The sequence below is a fragment of the Ailuropoda melanoleuca genome, chromosome 2 (genome assembly GCF_002007445.2).
Source record: "Ailuropoda melanoleuca isolate Jingjing chromosome 2, ASM200744v2, whole genome shotgun sequence".
Taxonomy (NCBI): Eukaryota; Metazoa; Chordata; class Mammalia; order Carnivora; family Ursidae; genus Ailuropoda; species Ailuropoda melanoleuca.
The window spans coordinates 173,293,306-173,317,439 of record NC_048219.1 but is presented as its reverse complement, the minus strand read 5'-3'; the positions used below and the strand labels follow the sequence as shown (position 1 = coordinate 173,317,439).

The window sequence follows — 24,134 nt, the reverse complement described above, 5'->3', positions numbered from 1 at the left end:
CCCAATTTCAAAGCGTTGTAGTCTGAGAATATGCAGGGAATAATTTCAGTGTTTTGGTATCGGTTGAGACCTGTTTTCTGTCCCAGAACATGGTCTATTCTTGAGAATGTTCCATGGGGATTAGAATAGAATGAGTTTTCTTTGGTTCTGGCATGTAGTGTTCTATATATATCTATGAGGTCCAACTTGTCGAGTATGGCATTCAAAGACCTTGCTTCTTTGTCGATTTTCTGCATGGGTGCTCTGTTTCTGATAGTGGAGTGTTGAGGTCCCCTACTATTACCGTATTTTTATCCATATGTCTATTCTGGTTAAGAGTTGGCTTGTGTACCTTGGTCATATATATTTATAATTGTCATATCCACTTGTTGAATACTTCCTTTAAGAATAATATAGTGCCCTTCTGTGTCTCTAACTATAGTCTTTAGTTTAAGATCCAATCTGTCTGATATGAGAATTGCTACCCCAGCTTTCTTTTGAGATCCATTTGCGTGAAAGATGGTATTCCATCCCTTAACTTTCAGTCTGAATGTATCTTTGGGTTCAAAATGAATCTCTTGTAGACAGGAAATGGATGGGGCATGTCTTTTTATCTAATCTGCAACCCTGTGGTGTTTTATGGGAGCATTTAGGCCATTTACATTGAGACTGGTTATTGAGAGATAGGATTTTAATGATGCCATGTTGCCAGTAAAGTCTTTTTTTTTTGTATCGGTTGTGACTTTCTATTCTGTATCACTCTTGGGGCCTTTTTACCTTTATAGAACCCCCTTAATATCTCCTGTAGGGCTGTTTTCGTGGTTATGAAATTGGTTAATGACTGGCGATTCTGGAACGTCTTTATTTCTCCATCAATTCTGAATGACAGCCTTGCTGGATAAAGGATCCTTGGCTGCATGTTTTTCTCTGAAAGAGCTTTAAAAATGCCCCCCCCCCAACCCTTTCTCTCATTCCAGGTCTGTGTAGACAGGTCTGGTGTAATTCTGATACCCTTGCCTTGGTACGTGAGAAATTTCTGTGTCCTGGCCGCTTTCAATACTGTATCCTTGGATCTCATATTTGTGAATCGCACTATGATGTGACGTGGTGTAGGTTTGTAGTGGTTGAACTTGGGAGGGGTCCTCTATGCCTCTTGGACACGAATGTTCGTTTACTCTGCTAGATTAGGGAAGTTTTCAGCTACAATTTGGTCAAATATCTCTTCTAGACCTCTGTTTTTCTCCACCCCCTCGGGGATGCTGATGATTCTGACATTGGAACATTTCATTGAGTCAGTAATCTCCCGTAACCTACATTCTTGAGCATGGATTTTTTTGAGTCCAGATTCTATTTTAGCTTTCTCTTCTACTCACCCATCCTCCAATTCGCTGATATGTTCTTCTGCCTCATTCACCCTGGCCATCAGAACCTCTGGTTTTGACTGCATTTGGCTCACAGAATTTTTAATTTCTGCCAGATTCGCTCCCATTTCCACCCTTAGAGATTCTATATTCTCATTAACATTTTCGTTAATACTTTTTTCAAGTCTACACATCATCTTGACCATTGTTACTCTGAATTCCTTTTCTGATAATTTGGTTATATCCATATCCATTATTTCTGTGGCAGAGGCCACAGACTCATTGTCTTTTCTTTGCTGGGGGGGACTTCTCCTCGTCATTCTGATGAGGATAGGTTGCAGGGTTGTCCAGAGCCCAAATTATTGACTGGGATCCAGGCCGTGCACCGTTGTTTTATAGGGATCTTAGGGATGTGGGCTTCTTGATTTTTCAGCCTGCCTTCTGGGGGAGGGCCTTGCCGTGCCGATACTCAGGCAACCCTGTTTGGGTAGAGTCTCCGTGTCCCCTGCGAAGGGGGGATGGGGATGGTCACACTGTGAGCTAGTATTTCCAGGCTTTTGTTCTCTGGCGGCTTTCCCTGGCGGTTTGCTGTGCCTCTTCTGAGAGTCACAGCAGCAGCGGCCGAATCTCTGCCTCTGTCTCAGAGCAGAGGGATCGCGGACCGTTCTCCACTGATATTCTGGCCACTTTAACTTTGTTTCTGTTGGAGCTGCTCAACCTTGCAACGTCCCGGGATGTGCGCCCCACACCCGGCGTCCCAGCCCTCGCTTCCAGGGCCAGCGCATCTCTGTCCTTTGTGTTTCTAACACTGGCAGCCGCCAGCTGCGCGCTCACGGACCTCCTGGTCTCAGTCTGGTTCCAGTGAGCACACCAGAGGTCCGTTTCAGTCTGATGGCCCACGTTTCCCAGCTCACGTTCTTAGTCTGCCCTCTCGCGGGTGCCGGTCCGTGAGTCCTCCCGCTCCCCCGTTTCCTGGCGCCCAAACGCCGCGGCTCCCTCCCCCTTCCATTTGTCTTCCGATATCTGTGCGCGGTTTCACGGGTCCCTGCTTCGTATCTCAATACTCAGCGCTGGAGATGTATTTGTAGAGATCCAGATGTATCTTCCTGCATCTCAGGCTGATTCCATGGATGTTCAGGCTGGTCTGGTACCTATCCAACTCGACTGAGGGGACCAGCTGAAAAAGGGTTCCCCTCTCCTCTGCCATCTTAACTCTAAAATCTCCATTTCAAACTTTCAAACAAATTACATGTGATTGAAAAACAGCTCAGAGATTATATTGAAGAATCTGAATTGTATCTCCCAAACAACAGATTAGCTAGAAATTTTTGACAAACTTCTATGTCTCGTGTCTCAGCAAAATATAACCGCCATTATTGACTTTCTAGTCTCTTTGCTTTAATGCTTTAAAAGGTATCACCTGAAGAGCACCTGACTGGCTCAGTCGGTAGGGCATGCGACTCTTGATCTCACGATTGTGAGTTTGAGCCCCGTGTTGTGTGTAAAGTTAAGGGCCAGAGATAAAAATAGCAGATAGCACTAGAATAGTCTGTCTCTTTTTCTCTCTACCTTTTATTATAGAAAGCTTTGACATATAGAAAGCATTGTAAAGTGAATTCACATAGTTCCAGCTTTAAGAATTCCCAAGATTTTTGGGGTACCTGGCTGGTTTAGTCAGTAGAGCATATGAATCTTGATCTTGGGGATGTGAGTTCCAGTTCCACATTGAGGGTAGAGTTTACTTGGGAAATAAAGTAAAAAAAGAAAAGAATTCCCAAGATTTTCCTCCCTCATTTCAGCAATTTCCCTTCCTGACATGTTGTTTTCTGTGGACTTTTAAAAAGCAAATTGTATTGATTGTTATTTTAACTTGTGAATACTTCTGTATATTTCTTTGACCAGCTTTTTTTTTTTAACATACCCACCTTGGTATTATCATCTGCTTATTATTTTTATATTATTAGCCATAATTTGTTGCTATCATGAAATTCTCTGTTCATCTTCAGGTTTTCCCACTTGTCTCAAAATTATCTTTTTATGGTTAATAAATTATGGCTTATGAGTCAGGATCCAGGCAATCCACATTATTATATTTGGTAATTATGTCTCATAAGTCTCTTACTCTGAAGTAGTCATTTAAAAATCTGTCAGAAGTCCCTGTCAGAAGTCCCTAATACAGGGGTACCTGGTTGGCTGAATTGGTAGAGCGTGTGACTTGATCTTGGGGTAAATTCAAGCTGCACATTGGGTGTAGAGATTACTTATAAATAAAATCTTAAAAAAATAAGTTCCTAATACAAAAAATAAAAAAAGACTGACTTTCAGATGACATTTTTTGTCTAGAAAAATAGTACAAGCTCATTGTAGGAAAATTGGAAAATTCACAAAATACTAAAAAGAAAGTAGAAATATTGCTCAGAGTATATTTTCTATCATATTTATGATATTTCTATCATATTTCCATAGTTGAGGTTTATTAGAAGCAGTTTTTGATCTTATTTTGGTATTATATCGAAGCTTTTTATACTTAAAATATTTCTTTTCCATTTTAAAGGCTGCATTAAGATATACCTTATTTTTTTAGAATACGTATATACCTAATTAGAATACTATATTACATTGTACATTGTACTTGAACACATTTTCTTATTGCAAGAGTCAAAAAGACTTGTATTTTTTAGTAAGATGTATAGTTCTACTTAATACTTAAGATAGGAGAAATGGTCTGGTAAAAGGTACAGTTTTCTCTGTACTGTATAATGCCTGTTATCTTGATCCATTGGTCTTTTGAGAGAGTTGTTTCACTTTGACATTTGGAGGACGAGTAATGCCCATAGTGGACCATTTTAGTAAGTTTATATAAACCCTATTTTATGTAATTTCTTTAAAATTCGTTAATGCCATCTTAAATGTCATTGCGTTATCTATGTGATGCATTTATTTCTCCAAACACTATTAAGCGAAAACAAGATAGTAAATTCAACTATTAGTGTGGTATTTGACATCAGGGATATCTGCTATAGATTGAATTCATCAAAGAACTCCAACTGATGAAAAGGAGAGATTTGAAATAGAGATTACCAATCATGCAAAAACAGTGATTTTTATGGATATATTAGTTTTCTAGGGTGGTTGTAGCAAATCACCACCGAGTGGCTTAAGATAATAGATACTTACTCTTTCACAGTTCTGTAGGCTAGAATTTAAAAATCAAAGCGTTAGGGCCATGTTCTCTATGAAGGTTCTAGGGAAAAATCATTTCTTGCCTTTTCCTAGCTTCTGCTGGTTGCTGGCAGTCCTTGGCATTCCTTGGCTTGTAGCCCAGCTCTCCAGTCTCCACCTCTTTATCCTAACATGGCATTATTCCCTGGGTGCGTCTCCTCTTTGTCTCTCTCTTTTTATAAGGACATCAGTGATTGGATTTAGAGTCTGCTCTAATCCTGTATGACCTCATTTTATCTAATTACATCTGCAAAGACTGTATTTCCAAATAAAGTCACATTGTGAGGTTCTTGGTGGATGTAAATTTTGTGAGGGCACTATTCAACCCAGGACAGTGGGTGTGGGTATTTTGTACATGAGTGTATGGGGAACTGGTGATTGGAGGTTGGGGGTTGGAGGGTATCATAATCTTTTTGAGAATGCACAATTTCTCTTCTCCATTATTGATTTGTACTTTTTGTAAATTTTATTTATTTTTTAAGTAGGCTCCATTCCCAGCGTGGAACCCAACGAGGGCTTGAACTCACAACCCTGAGATCGAGACCTGAGTTGGTATCAAGAGTGGGACGCTTAACCGACTGAGCTCCCCAGGCACCCCTCTACTTTTTTTAAACGTGTATTTAATATGAGAATGGGTAAATATGGGAGAAATATTGAAAACTATCCTTAAACAGTATTTTAAAATTCTATGTTAAATATTTATTCTCTGCTCTTCTTGAGAATAAAAGATAAAAATAACCTCGTGAAGTCTTTTTTATGCTTTTATGATTCTAGCATTCTGAATTTACAACTAGGCCCAAAAGTTTCTTATTTACTAAAAATATTTGAGCACAGCATTATAAGGTTAGTGTAATATTCCAATTATTCCTGTCCTAAGAACATAATTTGGTTTAGGCAGAAGGTTATTAAATACTTGAGTAATTTACTATGAAAAATTCTAGACTGTCTTTCACTGGGTTTGTGGGGGGAAAAAAAGGAAAGAAAAGAAAGATCAAAATTGGACTGTTTTTCCACATCCTCTACCATTAATACTGCCACCAAGAAAACACCAAAAAATAAGTTAATCAATACCCCCATATACCCATATTTTTAGATTGTTTTATTTATTAATGTAAGTGTATAATGTTTATGGGAATTGATTTTGGTAGTGATTTACAGTAGACTATCTAGTAAAAAATAGATGATTCACTTTTGGAACTTCGGTTCCTATAATCAAAGTTTAGGGATATACTGTAAAAAATTCACTTGAAGTTTTCCACTCATACTCTGTAGTGCTTCTTGTTATCATCCATAAATATCTTAACTGCCAGGATTTTCTAGGATTGTAGTAAAAAAACCAGTGATTTCAGAAAGTCATTGAATAACTATTAGAGAAAGTAAATAATGTTAATAAAATGTGAACTCAGAACTTTTTGATTATTTTCTTAGAAGAAGCTCTCAGTTGTTTTGCACTTTTTAGATTAGAAGAGATTTTTAGACTTGATTGATGCCCTTTTTACAAATCAGAACATCTTATAGTTCTTATCTGCTTCTTCTAAATTTATGATGGACATACTTGACTATATGATAAAATAAGATACATCATATCTTACTACCAAAACTACCTTTTGTAAAACCAGAGTTAGAGATTTAGAATGAAATGCAAGGCCATGTTAACATATTATCTTACCTTTCTAAAAGCTCTCTTGTAGCCTTCTGTTTAGAACCTCCTTTGGCTTTTAGGTTATTTAAAATGTTCAATGTGTACTCATTCACTAAACCAATTTTATAGGTACAATGTGTTTTATACAGGCACTATACAAAGCACAGAGCTAGAATGATAAACCTGACAATATATATATGTATATTTCTCTTTTCAAGAAATATTTGTTGAGCATCTGCTGTATGCAAGGTACAATATCAGGAACTTCTTGATACAAGGGTAAACAAAACAGACACAGTCCCTGCACTATATACAGTGTAGAAAGTAAGACTTTGATTAATCAGGTAATCATACAAATGAATGCAAAATTATCACTATGAAAAATGCTATGAAGGAGAGATGAACAGCGCTATCAAAGCTCAAAAGGGGATTTGACCTAGTCTTTGGAGAGACAAAACAAGGGCTGAAAGACTTCTCTAAGAAACTGACTTTTGAATTGAGAGCCAAATGATGATTGGAAATTATGTAGTTGAAGGAGGATGTGAGAAAGTTCTGTAAAGGAGAGAGAACATATAATAGGTCTTGTACTGTAGAGAGAGTGAGTTACTTGAAATGAAAGGAGGTGGTGTGGCTAGAACACAGGGATCAATGAGGAGTGCGATGCAAGGTAAGGCAGGAGAGCGATGGCAGGTGCCAGGCTGGTCAGGACCTTTTAAACTTGAAGTCTTTTTCTTCAGAGCAATGGGAAGGCTTTGAGAGATGGTAAGCAGTATAGGGATGGTAGGAAAGGGCATGAAAGGATAAGATTTGTTTTCCCAAAAGACTGGTAATAGAAGGGACTGAAGGTGGAAAAGTGTGGATGAGGGAGACTGGTTAGAGGCTATTGGAGTATTCCTGGACAAAAAAGCTTGGATTAGGGAGTGACAGTGGAAATGGAGAAAGGTGTAAACCAACCCTCACCACTCCTCTCTCCTCAATTTAATTCATTTTAAAGCCGATTATGCTATGTGCCTATACCACACAAAGGATCTATCCTTTGAGGGATTTTTTTTATTCTATGAGCAAAAGTTTCCAATTGGAAATCTAAAGAAGTATAATTTGTTGCCTCTCCTGGCAACTATCCCACTAGCCTACTATCCCACTTGTAAGCTTGCAATTTCAAAAGTGCAGTGATAGTTATATAGTGGTACTTATTGATATTTGTCTGATAATAGGACAGTACTTGATGGTGACATTGCATCCTCAGTTTCTGGGGTTGCCAGGATGTACCTACAACTCGATGTGAACACTAAACCTTCTCTTAGTGAAATGTTATTTTCTCTCCTGAGTTTTATCCTCCTCCTCTTCCTATTATTATTACAGCTTTTTTTTTTTTTTTGAGAATGTATGTGATGATGGTGTCTTATATTGGTTTATCAATGATATATTTGTTTTAAGTTCTCATTTTCCTTAATGCTTAATTACTAGATAGTCTGTTATCTCCTGAGGAAAAAGCTTTAGGTTATAGTTACATGAGCAGAGTTACTGTCTTCCAGATTCCCTCATTTTTCTGTTCTGCTTTTCTTTGAAATAATTGATTTACTCTCTAGTGTAAAACACTGTGGAAAATAAGTGAATTTATCAGTGATTTATAATAGCTCTTTACAATAATCTCATCAGTCATTTATAAAAGTGGTTTATGTACCAAATGAGCTTTGGTGAGAATAATGTGCTTTACACATTGACTAGTTATGAAATAAACAGATTTCACATCTTTGAATTTCAGTACATTTCTCCATTTATTTGAGGATAAATTTTGATGACATTTTGCCAGGATCCTTAATAGCTAGAGAGTGTTAGAAGCCATAAAGGAAGAATTGTCTGCAGCTGGGAACATATTTAAGGTGTAAAAAAAAAAAAAAAAAAAAACAACAACAACTTTTTTTCCCCAGTGATAATGTGTCGATCACTTTAGAAACTTGAAAATGCAACATTCGGTGAACAAATGGCACATTTTCTATTTATGTTTAACCCAACCTATAAGCCTCTAGCCAATTCAAAAGTTGTGTCCTGTTGGTCAATAAAGAGATGGCTGACCTTCTTTAGGGCCAACTCTTCTGTGGGGGAAGGGAATAAGAGCTCATTAACAACTAAAGAATTACAAATAGAGGGCTCCTGGCATAAAAAAAGCTCTTCATTTTCTCTAGATGCTGTGGAAACAATGTCTCTTTTAAGGAACCAGTATATCTGCCTAAAGGTGTTTCTAAATTGCCAGGAGAACCTCTTTGTGCTGAATCTACTCCTACCTCCCTGGATTCTAGCATCCTGACTCGACTTCTTGTATCACCCACCTTCTGAAACCTGTCCTTTACGTGACCTAACCTGACTTCTCTGCCAACCACCTGCGCTACCCAGTGCCTAATTTGATATTGTCTATCATCTGTCCTGCCCACCCTTGACATGATAGCCCAACTCCATGGCTGTTTCTCAAGAGCAGTCTGTTACTTAGCACTGATGTACTTGTTACAGAAAATAACATCCAGGATATGAGACTGGATCTGTTGAGAGTAGTGTTATATCTTAAACCTTTCTCAGATCTTTAGAATGCTTACTAACTGGGACTTAAGACATTTTTGACTAGGGCTCTCTGAAGACTAAAATTAAGATTTTAGGGGCTCCTGGGTAGCTCAGTTGGTTAAGCATCTGACTTTGGCTCAGGTCATGATCTCAGGATTCTGGGATCCAGCCAGATCAGGCAGGCTCCCTGCTCAGTGGGGAGTCTGCTTCTCCCTCTGCCTCTGTCTGTCCCCCGCCCCCCCCTTCTGCTCTCTCTCTCTGAAATAAATAAATCTTAAAAAAAATAAAGTTAAGATTTTAAAAGTGAAATAGTTATTATCACCTCTTTTTATCTATACTGGTGTGGCCAGTAGTACATACTCAGGTATTTGTTGAATGTATTAGAGTCACCAAATTCCATATTTAATTCTCTTCGGTGTCACCAACAGAAGCCATTCAGGTGCCTTTATTTCTTATTACTATGTAAAAACACTCTTAAATTACTTTATCCACAAGCTAGCAGAATATTTTATAGTAGCCATAAATAAGATTCAAAAGTAATGATACTGCTATAGAAAAACCAGATCTTACATTTACTATTAAACACCAATTCTACTTAAGTCAAATAACGTATTTAGAACTTACGTGTTGATTAGCAGTACAATGTATGGCAGATTCACTTATTGATACTAAAATACTAAATTGACTAGTTCTGTCTATATATAAATAAGGTTGAAATCGGTACATTCTAGTACCCGAAAATCTTAATTATTTTATGTATAATATACTGGTATAAGTGAAATGAAATTTATGTGGCACTGAGCATTAACTTCCTCCTGACATTTTGATTTAAAAAAAAATATTTAGGGGCGCCTGGGTGGCACAGCGGTTAAGCGTCTGCCTTCGGCTCAGGGCGTGATCCCGGCGTTATGGGATCGAGCCCCACATCAGGCTCCTCCACTATGAGCCTACTTCTTCCTCTCCCACTCCGCCTGCTTGTGTTCCCTCTCTCGCTGGCTGTCTGTCTCTATCTCTGTCGAATAAATAAATAAATAAAATCTTTTAAAATTTTAAATATGTTTAAAAATTAATATGAAGATTGTTGACATTAATGTGCCTATTTTTATGTGTAGTTTGTGTAATCTATTTCATTATTTTATAGTTGAGGCTTCTATATCATCAGAAGTTTAAAAAAATTCCTAAAACCAGGTAGGATTGCATCTTTGCTTCAAAATTCACTGAAATGGTATGTAGTGTTTATTTCGGAGCAACTAATGATACAGTATGGGATTTTAGCCTTTTGCAAACCTATAACCTTATGTAGTTTCACCCATATGCAAAAAGAATATGATATAACAGCACTGAACAACATGCATGAATTATTGATTTACAGTGAACATGTACATTGTACCAGTGAACTCATGTGAGCATTTCTAACCTATCAGATATTTGTTTTACAGGAGAAAATAGAAGTAGAAATTATTTTTACAACCTGAATATGTAAATTCCCGTTAATACCAATTCTTTTGCCAATCGTTACCATAAAATTGGCTAAAATTAATACTCTTCTGTCATAATAGATCAAGGCAATTTACATTTAGTTTTCTTTGTCTTTTTTGTTTGTTTGTTTTGTTTTATCCTCTCCATTCCCCAATTATTTCATGGCATTTCAGTGCTTCAGAGAATTTAGATGAGCTCTCTTCCTCCAGTAGCTGGTTACTTAACCAGAAGCACAATAAGAAAAGGAGAAAAGACAGGACAAGATTGAAATCTCCATCCTTGACTATCATGAGTACAGCTGCTCGAACAAGGCCACTTCAGAGTTTCCACAAACGAAAACTCTACCGATTGAGCCCTACTTTTTATTGGACTCCGCAGGTAAGGCTGCCTATGGGAAAAGGTGAACAAAGATTTTGTCGTCAGTGTATTTCACATATAAGAGGATATGGATTGTATGTGATTATTTAGAATAATTACATCTAGAAAGTTTTAATATATAGTTTATGAATGACATAAGTATTGACAATATGTAAGTGGAATTTAATAAATTTTTTAACATGATAGTGTATTAAACTCACATCTCCATTTTTTAAAATGCATTTTAATGCGTAAACTAATTTGAAGGAAAATTACATATCATGGTGATTTTTAAATTTTACTGGTAAGGGTAATGAGGAAAACACAAGTGTACTACGTATTTGTCCTCTTTTTCTAGTGAAAAAAAAGTAAAAATCTGCATAGCTTCCACTTTTTGTAGGAAATGGCATCACTCTCCTTTTTAGGTTTGGTATTTGCATGCCATTTCCTTTGTCTGGAATATAAGCAATGCAATTTTATATATCCGTGCTTATACTTTTTACAATTAAAATGTACTTCATTAAAACTGTGCATTTTTAAAAAGCATATCTTTCATATGTTAGCAGAATGTTAAATGTACGTCTTTCAATACATATCTAAAACTGTGATAAAGGTCAAGATAAGTTACCTCTAGTTTTTGTTATATGACGTGCTTTTTGGAAAGTTTTTTTAATAAGAAAATATTTTTATTTAAAGTTTTTATATACAAAATCATATTTCGTTTAATGTTTTAAAGATGCTATAAGCAATAGATAAATAATATTTTTGAAATTGAGTCTGTAATTTCATAATAATACATAGAATTGTTTTATTTAAAATATCGAACATATGAATATGCCATAATATTCTGACTGGAAGGAATTTGCTTGAATAATTTAGGGGATTTGTTAGGTGTTGCTAGAATACTTTATATGCCCTGAGATTGTAAATATCAGCCTTTGTTCAGCAAACAAAGGAAGAAACGAGTGTGAGATTATTGTTACTAGCAGACCATGTACTTTATCATATTCTAGTCATTATGCTAAGCATTTTCAGTACATTATTATCTCAAAATATAACTATGAGATGTTGTTAATCCCCCCTTTAGATGCAGAAATTGAGGTGCAGAGAGATTAAATAACTTGCCCAGGGTCACACAGCTAGTAAGCAAAATGTCTGATTCCAAAGCCCTTGTTCTTACCCATTGTATTGATAATGACAAAAATAAACCAAATCTTTTTTGTTTTTGAAATCAGTTAAGACAGTATATTTTGGGATTGGGGGAGGGGCTTATCTGGTTAGAGGTATTAAGAAATGCATCATAAAATAAGGGCTTTGCAAGATTTATAGACTTTTGAAAGGTTATGGGAGAGTTAGAGAAAGAATTTTAAGTAAACAGGAATAGAGATTAAAAAAAATGATGGAAAATAACAGATGTCCCCACCCCCAGTTTATCCTCCAAATTGCCAGGATATTTAGTTGCCAGTTATTTACCTTTCTAAACTTAATAAATGTCCTTTCTCTTAGGAAGCCTTCCTTGACATCCCCACTATGGAATATTAATATAATACCTTGTTATAAAAATAACCCATTATTTTATAATAATCATTTATTTTTCTGTTTTCTCATTACATTATAAGTTCTTAGAGAACAGGGACTATGTATTTCTGAACCTACAGAGCTTTGAACAGTAACTGTCCCAATAATATATGCTCAGTAAGTAATTGATGTATGAAAGAATTAATGTAGTGGACACAGGAAGATATTTAAAAGGTAATGGAGAGTGAGAACTTACAAGTGTGTGTGTGTATGTGTCCTCAATTCACTTTGTGAAAAGGTCTATAACAGTAAATAATGTCTAATAGAATTTTCTTGTAATGATGGAAATGTTCCATGTATACCTGTGCTGTCCAATATGGTAGTAACTAAATACATGTAGCTATCCAGCACATGAAATGTGGCTAGTGCAACTGAGGGTCTGAACTTTCTGTTTCATTAATTTTGATTTAAATAACCACGTATGGATAATCGCTACCATACTGGATATGAACAGTCTAGATTCATACTTACCCTGACAGCAGTGAGTACATAATGGCACTCATTCTTGTTTTCTAATACTATTCCCTGCTGAAAGGAAATAGGGGTCTTTGGAGAAATGGCTGATCTCCAGATGTGGGGAAGAAAGGGTATAAGATGAGCTTGAAACATCTCAATGTTACCAGAAAGCAATGGAAGTGTTACCAAAAAAATGATGAGGGCATTCCAAAAGAATCCAGAAGCTAGTTTGAAGAGGCTGCTGCTGGCCAAATTTAGGGCTATTTGAGCATCAGAATAACTAAGGATAGTAATGAACCATTGAAAAAAATAGGAAACCATGCATCCATACTGCTGACAGTTAAATTGGTTGATAGTTAAAAAGGAGAAAGGGAGGACTTTTCCATATAGTGGAATGCTGATTAATAAATATGGAGTGCGCACAACTACAGAATTATTGCAATGATCATAGTAAAGACTGATTGGGAAAGAATCACCGATGGGTGATCAAAACTAACATAGCCTATGAGAAGAAGGTTACAGTTTCAGTATGCAGTATTTTGGCCAGGGATGCATGGCCTGAATTTAATTATAAGGAAATATCAGACAAAGCCAAAACTAGCAACATGTTATTAAGAAACAGTGAAAAGTGGCCTTTATTCTTTAAAAAGAAAAAGTTAATGTTGTGAAAATCAAGAAAGACTGAGGAAGATTGAAGGAGACTTTAAAAAGATAAATGACAACTAGATGAATATTTGATCCAGATCAGAATTCTTTTAGAGGGGAGAGGGGATTCTTGGGACAATTGAGAAAACTGTGTCTTTGGTGGTAGATATAAAAGTATTGTATGTTGAATTTCTAAAATGTGATAACTGTTTTGTCATTAGGTAAGAAAATATCCTTATTTTAGGAAGTACACATTGAAACATTAAGAGATAAAGTGACTAAGGCATCCATTTTATTTATTTTTAAAGATTTATTAATTATTTTAGAGAGAGGAAGAGGGAGCGTGCAGGGGTGGGGAGGGGCAGGGGGGCGGAGAGAGAGTCTTAAGCAGACTCCAGGCCAAGTACAGAGCCCGGCACCGGGCTTGATCTCATAACCCTGAGATCACAACCTGAACTGAAACCAAGAGTCAGATGTTTAACCAACTGTGGCACCCACGTGCCCCTAAGGCATCCATTTTATGTAATAAATTAACTCCTATGCATGGAGAATGGTACTAGTTATGTAGCATCCTTGGTAGAATTGAAAAAATAATGATTTGAATTATTTTCTATAACACAACTCTCTAGCACAGTACTGGCTGAGAAAAGCTTGTATAAAGGCAATGGAGAGATGGGAATTCTACAACGTAGCATATAGTAATTAGCTGATCATCACTCTCATTGCAACAAGTACATGTATAAATTTCAGGAAAAAAATCGTCATACTAGTAAAGACATTAGCAAGACTTCTGGTTTCAGCTCCAACACATAAAGAGCCTGGAAGTCATCTCTTCTACCCTTACAGTAAGAAAAAGTGAACATACTGAAAATCAGTGCTTTTCATGGATCCATCAAAGAACCGATATTACAGGACAAAATGCCACCCTGAAATATGGGGAGAAAAGTAACTCCAGAGAGCCACAGCCAAGATGTGCTTACCTGGAGTAGCAGCCACAGCAACCATAAAATACTTGGTAGGAACACTTAACTGGTAGTTTTGATGAATTACTAGAGGCTGAGTATGGACTAGACTAGCTTGAGAGTGAAAAACTCCTGGGGCCTATAGTCTTAAAAGTCCCTCCACACATTCATGGACTTTACTTCCAGTCACCCCATTATGTTCTCACAATGAAAATCCTCAGTGGCTGTGGTGTGGAAGGGGCAGGGATAACTTTTATGAAATGAGCCCAGAAATTGTAACACAGCTTTTTCTTCCAGGGAAATGACTTTAGTAAAGTCTTAGCTTACCTGGAAGAAAAGCATTTTTTCCACTGCTGTCCCCTGTAGCCTTTCGGTCTCCCCTAACAGGAAGTCACGATGGAAAATAAGAAACATTTGTTAAAGTCACAGAGCCACTAAAAGACTAAGATTTAATCTTAAGATTATAGTAGATTATGCTACTGTAGTAGGTATGCTTCCTTCTTCCTGCCTTCCCTCCCCCTTTTCTTCCTTTCCTTTCTCTCCTTTCTTTCCTTTCTTTCCTCTATCAGGCTCCATGCCCAACGTGGAGCATGAACTCAACAACCCTGAGATCGAGTCGCTGTCTCTACTGACTGAGCCAGCCAGGCACCCCTGGTATGCTTCCTTTCCCCCAACTTTACCACCATACTGACAAGATTCTGATTCTGTAACATTAGGTTATAGCTGCAAAGCATAGACTGTCTCTGAGGTGGAGTGCTTACGGAAGTTAAAAGTCAAAAGGGGAGACAAAAACAAAGACACTAGAGAAATTTTGAGTCCTCTGGCACTTAACACTATAGCAGACATTATACACAGCCCACTCTTAGCCAGATTAACATAATGCCTCACAATAAAATTCTGTTTGCTTCAGGGTGCCTGGCTGGCTCAGTCAGAGGAGTGTCCGACTCTTGATCTCCAGTTGTGAGTTCGAGTTCCACGTTGAGTGTAGAGATTAATTTAAAAAAAAATTCTCTTCACCTCAGATCCTGTTACCAGATACATCATATACAGCTTTTAACAAAAAATTACAAGGATGCTAGGAACTCTGAAGAGACAAGGAAACCATCAGAACCAGGCTCAAATATGACAAAAATACTGAAATTCTCTTAAATAACTATGATTCATATGTTAAAGTCTTTAATGGATTAAGTAGAAAACATGTAATGTATAGGTACTATAAGCAAAGAGGTGAACTTTTTTAAAATTCAATTAACAAATAATGTATTACTAGTTTCAGATATAGAGTTCAGTGATTCATCAGTCTTATATAACATCACATGCCCTCCATAACATCCATAACCCCATCCCCATCCCCCCATCTCCCTCCCCTCCAGCAACTCTCAGTTTGTTTCTTGTGATTAAGAGACTCTTACGGTTTCTCTCCCTCTCTGATTTCATCTTGTTTTATTTTTCCCTCTCTTCCCCATGATCCTCTGTTTTGTTTCTTAAATTCTGCATATGTGTGAGATCATATGATAATTGTCTTTCTCTGACTGACTTATTTCACTTAGTATAATAATCTCTACATCATTGCACATGCCATGGAAATGGCAAGATTTCATTTTTTGATGGCTGGGTAGTATTCCATTGTATGTGTATGACACACACACCATATCTTCTTTATCCATTCATCTGTCGACTCTTTCCATAGTTTGGCTATTGTGGACATTGCTGCTATAAACTTTGGGGTGCAGGTGCCCCTTTGGATCACTACATTTGTATTATTGGGGTAAATACCCAGTATTGCAACTGCTGGGTTACAGGGAGTACTACTTTTAACTTTTTGAAGAACCTCCATACTGTTTTCCAGAGTGGCTGCACCAGCTTGTGTTCCCACCAACAGTGTAAGAGGGTTCCCCTTTCTCCGCATCCTCACCAATATCTGTCATTTCCTGACTTGCTAATTTTAGCCATTCTGACTGGTGTGAGGTGGTTTTGATTTGTATTTCCCTGATGCCAAGTGATGTTGAGCATTTCTTCATGTGTCTATTGGCTATCTGTATGTCAAGTTTCTGTTCATGTCGTCTGCCCTTTTCTTGATTGGGTTATTTGTTCTTTGGGTGATGAGTTTGATAAGTTCTTTATAGATTTTGAATACTAGCCCTTTATCTTACAAGACATTTGCAAATACCTCCTCCCATTCTGTTGGTTGTCTTTTGGTTTTGTCGACTGTTTCCTTTGCTGTGCAAAAGCTTTTTATCTTGAAGTCCCAATAGTTCGTTTTTTTTTTTTTTTTTTTTTTTTGCCCTTGTCACCCTTGCCTTTGGAGATGTAGCTATCAAGAAGTTGCTGCTGCCGAAGTCAAAGAAGTTACTGCCTGTGTTCCCCTCAAGGATTATGATGGATTCCTGTCTCACATTTAGGTCTTTATCCATTTGGAGTCTATTTTTGTGTATGGTATAAGAAAATGGTCTAATTTCATTCTTCTGCATGTGGCTGTCCAATTTTCCCAACACCGTTCATTAAAGAGACTGTCTTTTTTCCATTGGATATTCTTTCCTACTTTGTCGAAGATTAGATGACCATAGAGTTGAGGGTCAATTTCTTGGTTCTCCATTCTGTTCCATTGATCTATATGTCTGTTTTTGTGCCAATACCATACTGTCTTGATGATTACAGCTTTGTAATAGAGCTTGAAGTTTGGTTTTCTTTGTCAACATTCCTTTGGCTATTTGGGGTCTTTTCTGGTTCCATACAAATTTTAGGATGATTAGTTCCAGTTCTGTGAGAAAAGTTGATGGTATTTTGATAGGGATTGCATTGAATGTATAGATTGCTCTAGGTAGCATAGACATTTTAATAGTATTTGTTGTTCCAATCCATGAGAGTGGAACATTTTTTCATTTCCTTATGTCTTCCTCAATGTCTTTCATGAGTGTTCTATAGTTTTCTGAGCACAGATCCTTTGCCTTTTTGATTAGGGTTATTTCTAGCTATCTTATGGTTTTGGATGCAATTGTGAATGGTATTGACTCCTTAATTTCTCTTTCTTCTGTCTCATTGGTAGTGTGTAGAAATGCAGCTGATTTCTGTGCATTGATTTTATATCCTGCCACTTTGCTTTATTCCTGTATGAGTTCTGGCAATTTTGGGGTGGAGTCTTTGGGTTTTCCACATAGAGTATCATGTCATCTGTGAAGAGTGAGAGTTTGACTTCCTTGCCAATTTGGATGCCTTTTATTACTTTTTGTTGTCTGATTGCTGAGGTTAGGACTTCTAGTATTATGTTGAACAGCAGTGGTGATAGTGGACGTCCCTGTTGTTTTCCAGACTTTAGCAGGGAAGCTTTTAGTTTTTCCCCATTGAGAATGATATTTGCTGTGGGCTTTTTGTATATGGTTTTTATGATATTGAGGTATGTTCCCTCTATCCCTACACTGTGAAGAGTTTTAATCAAGAAAGGATGCTATAGATGGTCATGTGGTTCTTGTCCTTTCTTTTATTAATGTAGTGTATCACACTGATTGATTTGCAGATGTTGAACCACCTTGCAGCCCAGGAATAAATCTCACTTGGTCATGGTGAATAATCCTTTTAATGTACTGATAGATCCTGTTGGCTAGTATCTTGGTGAGAATTTTTGCATCCATGTTCTTCAGAAATATTGGTCCGTAATTCTCCTTTTTTTGGTGGGGGTCTTTGGTTTTAGGATCAAGGTAATGGTGGCCTCATAGAAAGTTTTCCTTTTATTTCTGTTTTTTTGTCACAGCTTCAGAAGAATAGGTGTTAAGTCTTTAAATGTTTGGTAGAATTCCCCTGGGAAGTCATCCAGCCCTGGACTCTTATTTGTTGGGAGATTTTTGATTACTGCTTCAGTTTCCTTGCTGGTTAAGGATCTGTTCAGGTTTTCTATTTCTTCCTGTTTCAGTTTTGGTCGTTCATATGTCTCGAGGAATGCATCCATTTCTTCCAGATTGCCTAATTTGTTGGCATATAGTTGCTCATGATATGTTCTTATAATTGTTTGTATTTCTTTGGTGTTGGTTGTGATTTCTCCTCTTTCATCCATGATTTTATTTATTTGGGTCCTTTTTCCTTTCTTTTTGATAAGTCTGCCCAGGGGTTTATCAGTCTTTCTAATTCTTTCAAAGAACCAGATCCTAGTTTTGTTGATCTGTACTACTGTTCTTTTGGCTTCTATTTCATTGATTTCTGCTCTGATCTTTATTAATTCTCTTCTCCTGCTGGGTTTAGACTTTATTTGCTGTTCTTTCTCCAGCTCCTTTGGGTATAAGGTTAGGTTGTGTATTTGAGACCTTTCTTTTTTCTTGAGAAAGGCTTGTATTGCTATAAATACCCCTCTTAGGACTGCCTTTGCTGCATCCCAAAGATTTTGAACAGTTGTGTTTTCATTTTCGTTTGTTTCCATGAATTTTTTTTTAATTCTTCTTTAATTTCCTGGTTGACTCATTCATTCTTTAGTAGGATGCTCTTTAACCTCCATTATTTGAATTCTTTCGAAATTTCCTCTTGTCATTGAGTTCAAGTTTCAAAGCATTGTGGCCCAAACATATGCATGGAATGATCCCAGTCTTTGCTTAGTGGATCCCCTTTAATATTTCCTGCATGGCTGGTTTAGTGATCACATTCTTTTAGTTTCTGTTTGTCCTGAAAGGTTTTATGTCTCCTATTTTGAATGACAGCCTAGCTGGATAAAGTATTCTTGGCTGTATATTTTTCTTGTTGAGCACCCTGAATATATCATGCCAGTCTAATGTTTCTACCCTTATAGGTTATAGATCTCTTGTCCCAAGCTGCTTTTAGGATTTTCTCTTTGTCTCTGCGATTTGCAGTCTTCACCGTTACATGTTGAGTTGTTGACCTATTTTTATTGATTTTGAGGGGGATTCTCCATGCCTCCTGGACTTGAATGCCTGTTTCCTTGCTCCAGTATACCTTCTGCCCCCCCTTTCTCTTCCCTCTTCTTCTGGATCCCAGTTAGTCTAATATTGTTTCACTTTATGGTTTCACTTATCTCTCGAATCCTCCCCTCATGATCCAGCAGTTGTTTATTTCTCTTTTTCTCAGCTCCTTTATTCTCCATTGTTTTGTCTTCCGTATCACTAATTCTCTCTTCTGCCTTATTTGTCCTAGCAGTTGGAGCCTCCATTTTTTATTGCATCTCATTCATAGCCTTTTTGATTTGGACTTCATTATTTTTTAGTTCTTTTATTTCTCCAGAAAGGGATTCTCTAGTGTCCTTTATGCTTTTTTTCAAGCCAGCTAGTATCTTTATAATCGTTATTCTGAATTCTAGTTCCTACATCTTACTTATATCCATACTAATTAGGTTCCTGGCAGTCACTACTGCCTCTTGTTCTCTTTTTTGAGGTGAGCTCTTCTGTCTTGTCATTCTGTCCGGAGAAGAATGGATGAATGAGAGAAGAAAAGATTAAAATGACAACTATGACCCCAGAGAAATATACACTAAACAAATCAGAAGAGGCTTGAAACTGAAAAAAAAAAAAGAAAGAAAATATAATCAGACAGGTGAACAGAACAGAGAATTACACTGGATCCTGGGTGTTTTTTTTGGTCTGTTAGAAGAAACTACATCCCAAAATTGTAAAGAAAGAAAAACTTATAAATATACAAAAATAAAATTAAATACATTGAAAACTTAGAATCTAACTGTAAAGATGAAAATTTAAAAGAACAAAAAAAAAGAAAGAAAAGAAAAAGGTAATATGATCAGACAGGTGAGAGGACAGAGCAATACCCGAAATTCTGGGTGTATTTTGGTCTGTTTATTAGAAGAAACTGCATTCCAAAATTGTAAAGAAAGAAAACCTCATGTATATACAAAAATAAAATTAAGCACAATGAAAGGATAGAATGTAACTGTAAAAATGAAAATTAAAAATACTTAAAAAACTTGATAAAATAAGAAATTGGTTGAAGAAGGAAAGGAAAAAAATTAAAAGACTAAGGAATTGTGGGGGGGAAAATGAATTCTGTATACTATTTTCCCTTAGTGCTGGAGATTTGCTGTTCTGTGTGATCAGTAAACTTGATCTTAGCTGGATGTTCTTGCTGATCTTCTGTGGGAGGGGCCTGTTATGGTGATCCTCAGGTTTCTTTGTCCCTGATGGAATTGCACTGCCCTTTCCAGTGCGTCAGGTTAAGTAATCTGCTCTGGATTGTTCTATGTGGCTTTTGTTCTCTGAAGGCTTTCCACACCGATTTAGAGGATGAGAATGAAAGTATCGGCCTCCTGGTCTCCAGCCCAGGCACGAAAGCTCAGGACCCCACTTCTTAGTAAAGCATTCAGTCACTCCTCTCTCCCTGGTTTTTGTCCGCACTCCATGCTCACCCAGCCTGTGGCCATGCATATTTATCTCAGGCCTGCAATCCTGTTTGGAGTCTCCAAACCCTGAAGACTCCTGTGGTTTGTACTGGTGCCACTCTTCCTGGGGACGGTGGGGGTGTCTTGCCATGGTTCTGCTGCTTGCTGGGCCCCTGCTTGGAGAGTGATTGCTGGACCATGCTGTGGTTCACAGTTTATGGCATCCCTGAGTGGAAAGCCCACTCCTGGGCTCACTGATTGCAGCTGGCTTCCCTGCTCCGATGCCTGAGACCTCTGCCGCTCTCAGGCGTCCCAGTCTTCCTGTCACCCTGAGGATCGTGAGAGCACACTGTCCTACCGAGGATTCTGACCCACTTTGCCACCTGAGTGCCTTTCAGGCAGGGATGTCCCTTAACAGAGCAGACTTGTAAAAGTTCTGATTTTGTGCTCTGCTGCTGTGTCACTTTCCAGTAGTTGGCTTACGGAGGCTCCCTCCTCTTCTGGTTTATCTTCTGATCTATTGCCTTGGGTATTACTTCTCCACATCTCCTACCTTGCAGACAGTGGTCTCTTTTCTATTTGTAGACTTGCAGCTATTCTTTTCTTAGATCTCTGGTTGAGTTCTCAGGTATTCAGAATGTTTTAATAGCTATCTACCTGAATTCCTGGGGCTAGACAAAACTAAGGTCTCCTATTCCTCTGCCTACTTCTCCTCCTCTTGGACCTCTCAAGAGATGTAAACTTTTAAGAATCAAAAGTAAATGCTGGAAATCAAAAACACTGTAACCTAAATGAAGCATAACTTTCATAGCCTCATCTGTAGACTAGATATGACTGAGGAAAGAATCAACAGGCTTGGGTAGAGCAAATAGGAACTTCACAATCTGAAATTCAAAGAGAAAAATGAATGAAAAAACAACAATACATCTAAGAATTTGAGGGTAGTTTTAGAAGGTCTATCAGATGTGTAATTGGAATACCAGAAAGAATGGAAAAATGGAGCGGAAAAAATATTTGAAATAATAATACATGAGAATTTTCTAAAGTTAATGACAAGCACTAAGCCCACATATCCAGAAAACTCAAGCAGGAGAACATCAAGCAGGACAAATGCCAAAAAAACAACAAAAAATAAAATCCCTAGGCATAACATATTCAAACTGTAAAAAACAAAAAAAACAAAAAAATCTTGAAGAAAGGCAGAGAAAAGCAAATGTTACCTATAGAAGAATAAGAATTATAGCTGACTTCTCATCAGAAACCATGTAAGCAAAAAGAGAATAGAATGAAATATTCAAAGTATTGGAAGAAAAAAAAAACTCTAGTGGGCATAATTTTGTCTCTCCCACAAAAGATATGCCCATGCCCTAACTCCTGGTACCTATGAATGTGACTGTTATGGATTGAATTGTGTCCATCAGAATTCATATGTTGAAGTGCTAACCCCTAGTATTTCAGAATGTGAGCTTATTTGGAAATAGGGTTGTTGCAGATGTTACTAGTTAAGAGGTGGTGATTAGGATGGGCCCTAATCCAGTATGACTGATGTCTTTATGAAAAGGAAAATTAAGAAATAGATGCATGTACACAGGGTGAACATCATGTGAAGATGAAGACTGAGATCAGAGTTATTCTTTAATTAACCAAGGAATGTCAAAGATTGGCAGCAAAAAAACAAAAACAAAAAACAGCAGTTAGGGGGAAAGGCATGGAACACATTCTTCCATTTAGTTCACAAAAGAAACCAATTTTACTGACACCTTGATCTGACTTCCAGCCTCCAGAAATATGAAACAGTAAGTGTGTTGTTTAAACCACTTGGTTGTGGTAATTTGTTATGGCAGACCTAGCAAACTAATATATTGACTCTATTTGGAAATTTTGGATTTAAGGTAGACCTGTGAGCCTATAAAAGAAGTAGAGAAATTGGAGACATAGAGACACAGAGAAGAAGGCTATGTGAGGATGAAGGCAGAGTTTGGGGAATTATGTTAAAACAAGCCATGGAACACCAGGAGCCACCAGAAGCTGAAAGAGGCAAGGAGCATTTCTCCCATAGAGCCTTCACAGGAAGCTCAGCCCTGCCAACACCTCAGTTTTGGACATCTGGCCTCCAAAACAATGAGAAATAAACTTTTGTGCTTTGAGCCACCCAGTTTGTGGCAATTTTTTATGACTTCCCTAGGAAACTAATACAGAGTTTGTTAACCAGGAGTTGGGGGTCCTGCTGTAACAAATGATAAAACTGTAGAAGTGATTTTGGAATTATGTAATGGGTAGAGGCTGGAAGAATTCTGAGGTGAGCCTAGATTCTGATGAGAGTTCAGAAAGAAGTGAAGAGGATGGAAGACAAGAGAATACATCTTAGAGAATACATACATTGTCATGAACAGAATGTTACTAGAAATGTGAGTACTAAAGGTACTTTTGGTAAGATTTTTAGAAAGAAATATTAGAAACTGGAAGAAAGATGATCCTTGTTACAAGGTTCTAGAAAACTTGGCTGAAAATATTCTACTGTTGAATGGAAAATAAAACTTGTAAGCATTGAACTCTTAGATATTTAGCTGAGGAAATTATCAAGCAAAGTTTGGAATTTACAGTGTAGTTTCTCTTTGCTCTTTATAGTAAAATATTTGAGGAAATAGGTAAATTGGGGAAGTAATTGTTAACCAAAAAGGAAACAGGACTTGATAATTTGGAAAATTTTCATCCTGTTGGCAACACCAAACAAAAGCCATATAGCATACTCTGGAGAGAATCCAAGGGTGTGGCTAGACAAACTTTTGCTGGAGAGATTAGGCATGTGATGCAGAGATCCAATCAGCCATCTTAGTAGAAGTCAGAGAATGATGGGGTTATCCAGATAAGACCTGGGGGGAACCCTCATGCCAATTGACATGGATCCTTTTGGCATATAGGGGAGACCGACAAGGCTTTTGAGAATTTTATATTAATAGAAACAGTACCAGCTTATACATACTAAAAGGGGCAGAGACTGGATGAAATGAAAGTTCTTGGATACCCAAAATTTTATAGGCAGGAAATGGACTGAGAAAGCTAACTACTCAGCTACAAATACGTACTGACCTTCACAAAAATGGGAAGTGAATCATAGACCTGAATATGAAAGGGAAACAATAAAACTAGAAGAAATATAGGACAGAACCTTCATATTTTGGGGATAGTCATTTATATTTTTAAAGATTTTTTTAAAAGATTTATTTTTATTTATTTTAGAGCATGGGGGAGGAGCAGAGGGAGAAGGAGAATCTCAAGCAGACTCCCTGCTGACCGTGGAGCCTGATGCAGGGTTCGATCCCACGACTCTGCGATAATGACCTGAGCCAAAATCTAGTGTTGGTTGCTTAACCGACTGAGCCACCTAAGTGCCCTGTGATAGTCATTTTTAAACAGGACAGAAACAACACTAAAAGAAACAATTGTTAATTTGGGCTTTGTTAAAATTATTAACTTATTTATATTAAAAGCATTAACAAAGTCAAAATACACACTGAAGACATTTGCAATGGATATATCCAACAAAGATTTTGTATCTTGAATATATATGT

General features: G+C 37.3%; 1 protein-coding gene across 6 annotated transcripts in view; it reads left to right on the top strand.

Annotated features, from left to right (window-relative positions):
- KANSL1L (KAT8 regulatory NSL complex subunit 1 like) overlaps positions 1–24,134 on the top strand; it is a 162,674-nt gene that overhangs the window by 77,938 nt on the left and 60,602 nt on the right. For 4 of the 6 annotated variants that reach the window (XM_034655101.1, XM_034655102.1, XM_019802907.2 and 1 more), the window contains one exon: positions 10,413–10,617. In XM_034655101.1, coding sequence (XP_034510992.1) covers positions 10,413–10,617 — 205 coding nt within the window. The remainder of the gene's footprint in view (positions 1–10,412; positions 10,618–24,134) is intronic. The other 2 variants (XM_034655104.1, XM_034655103.1) reach the window with 2 other exon arrangements.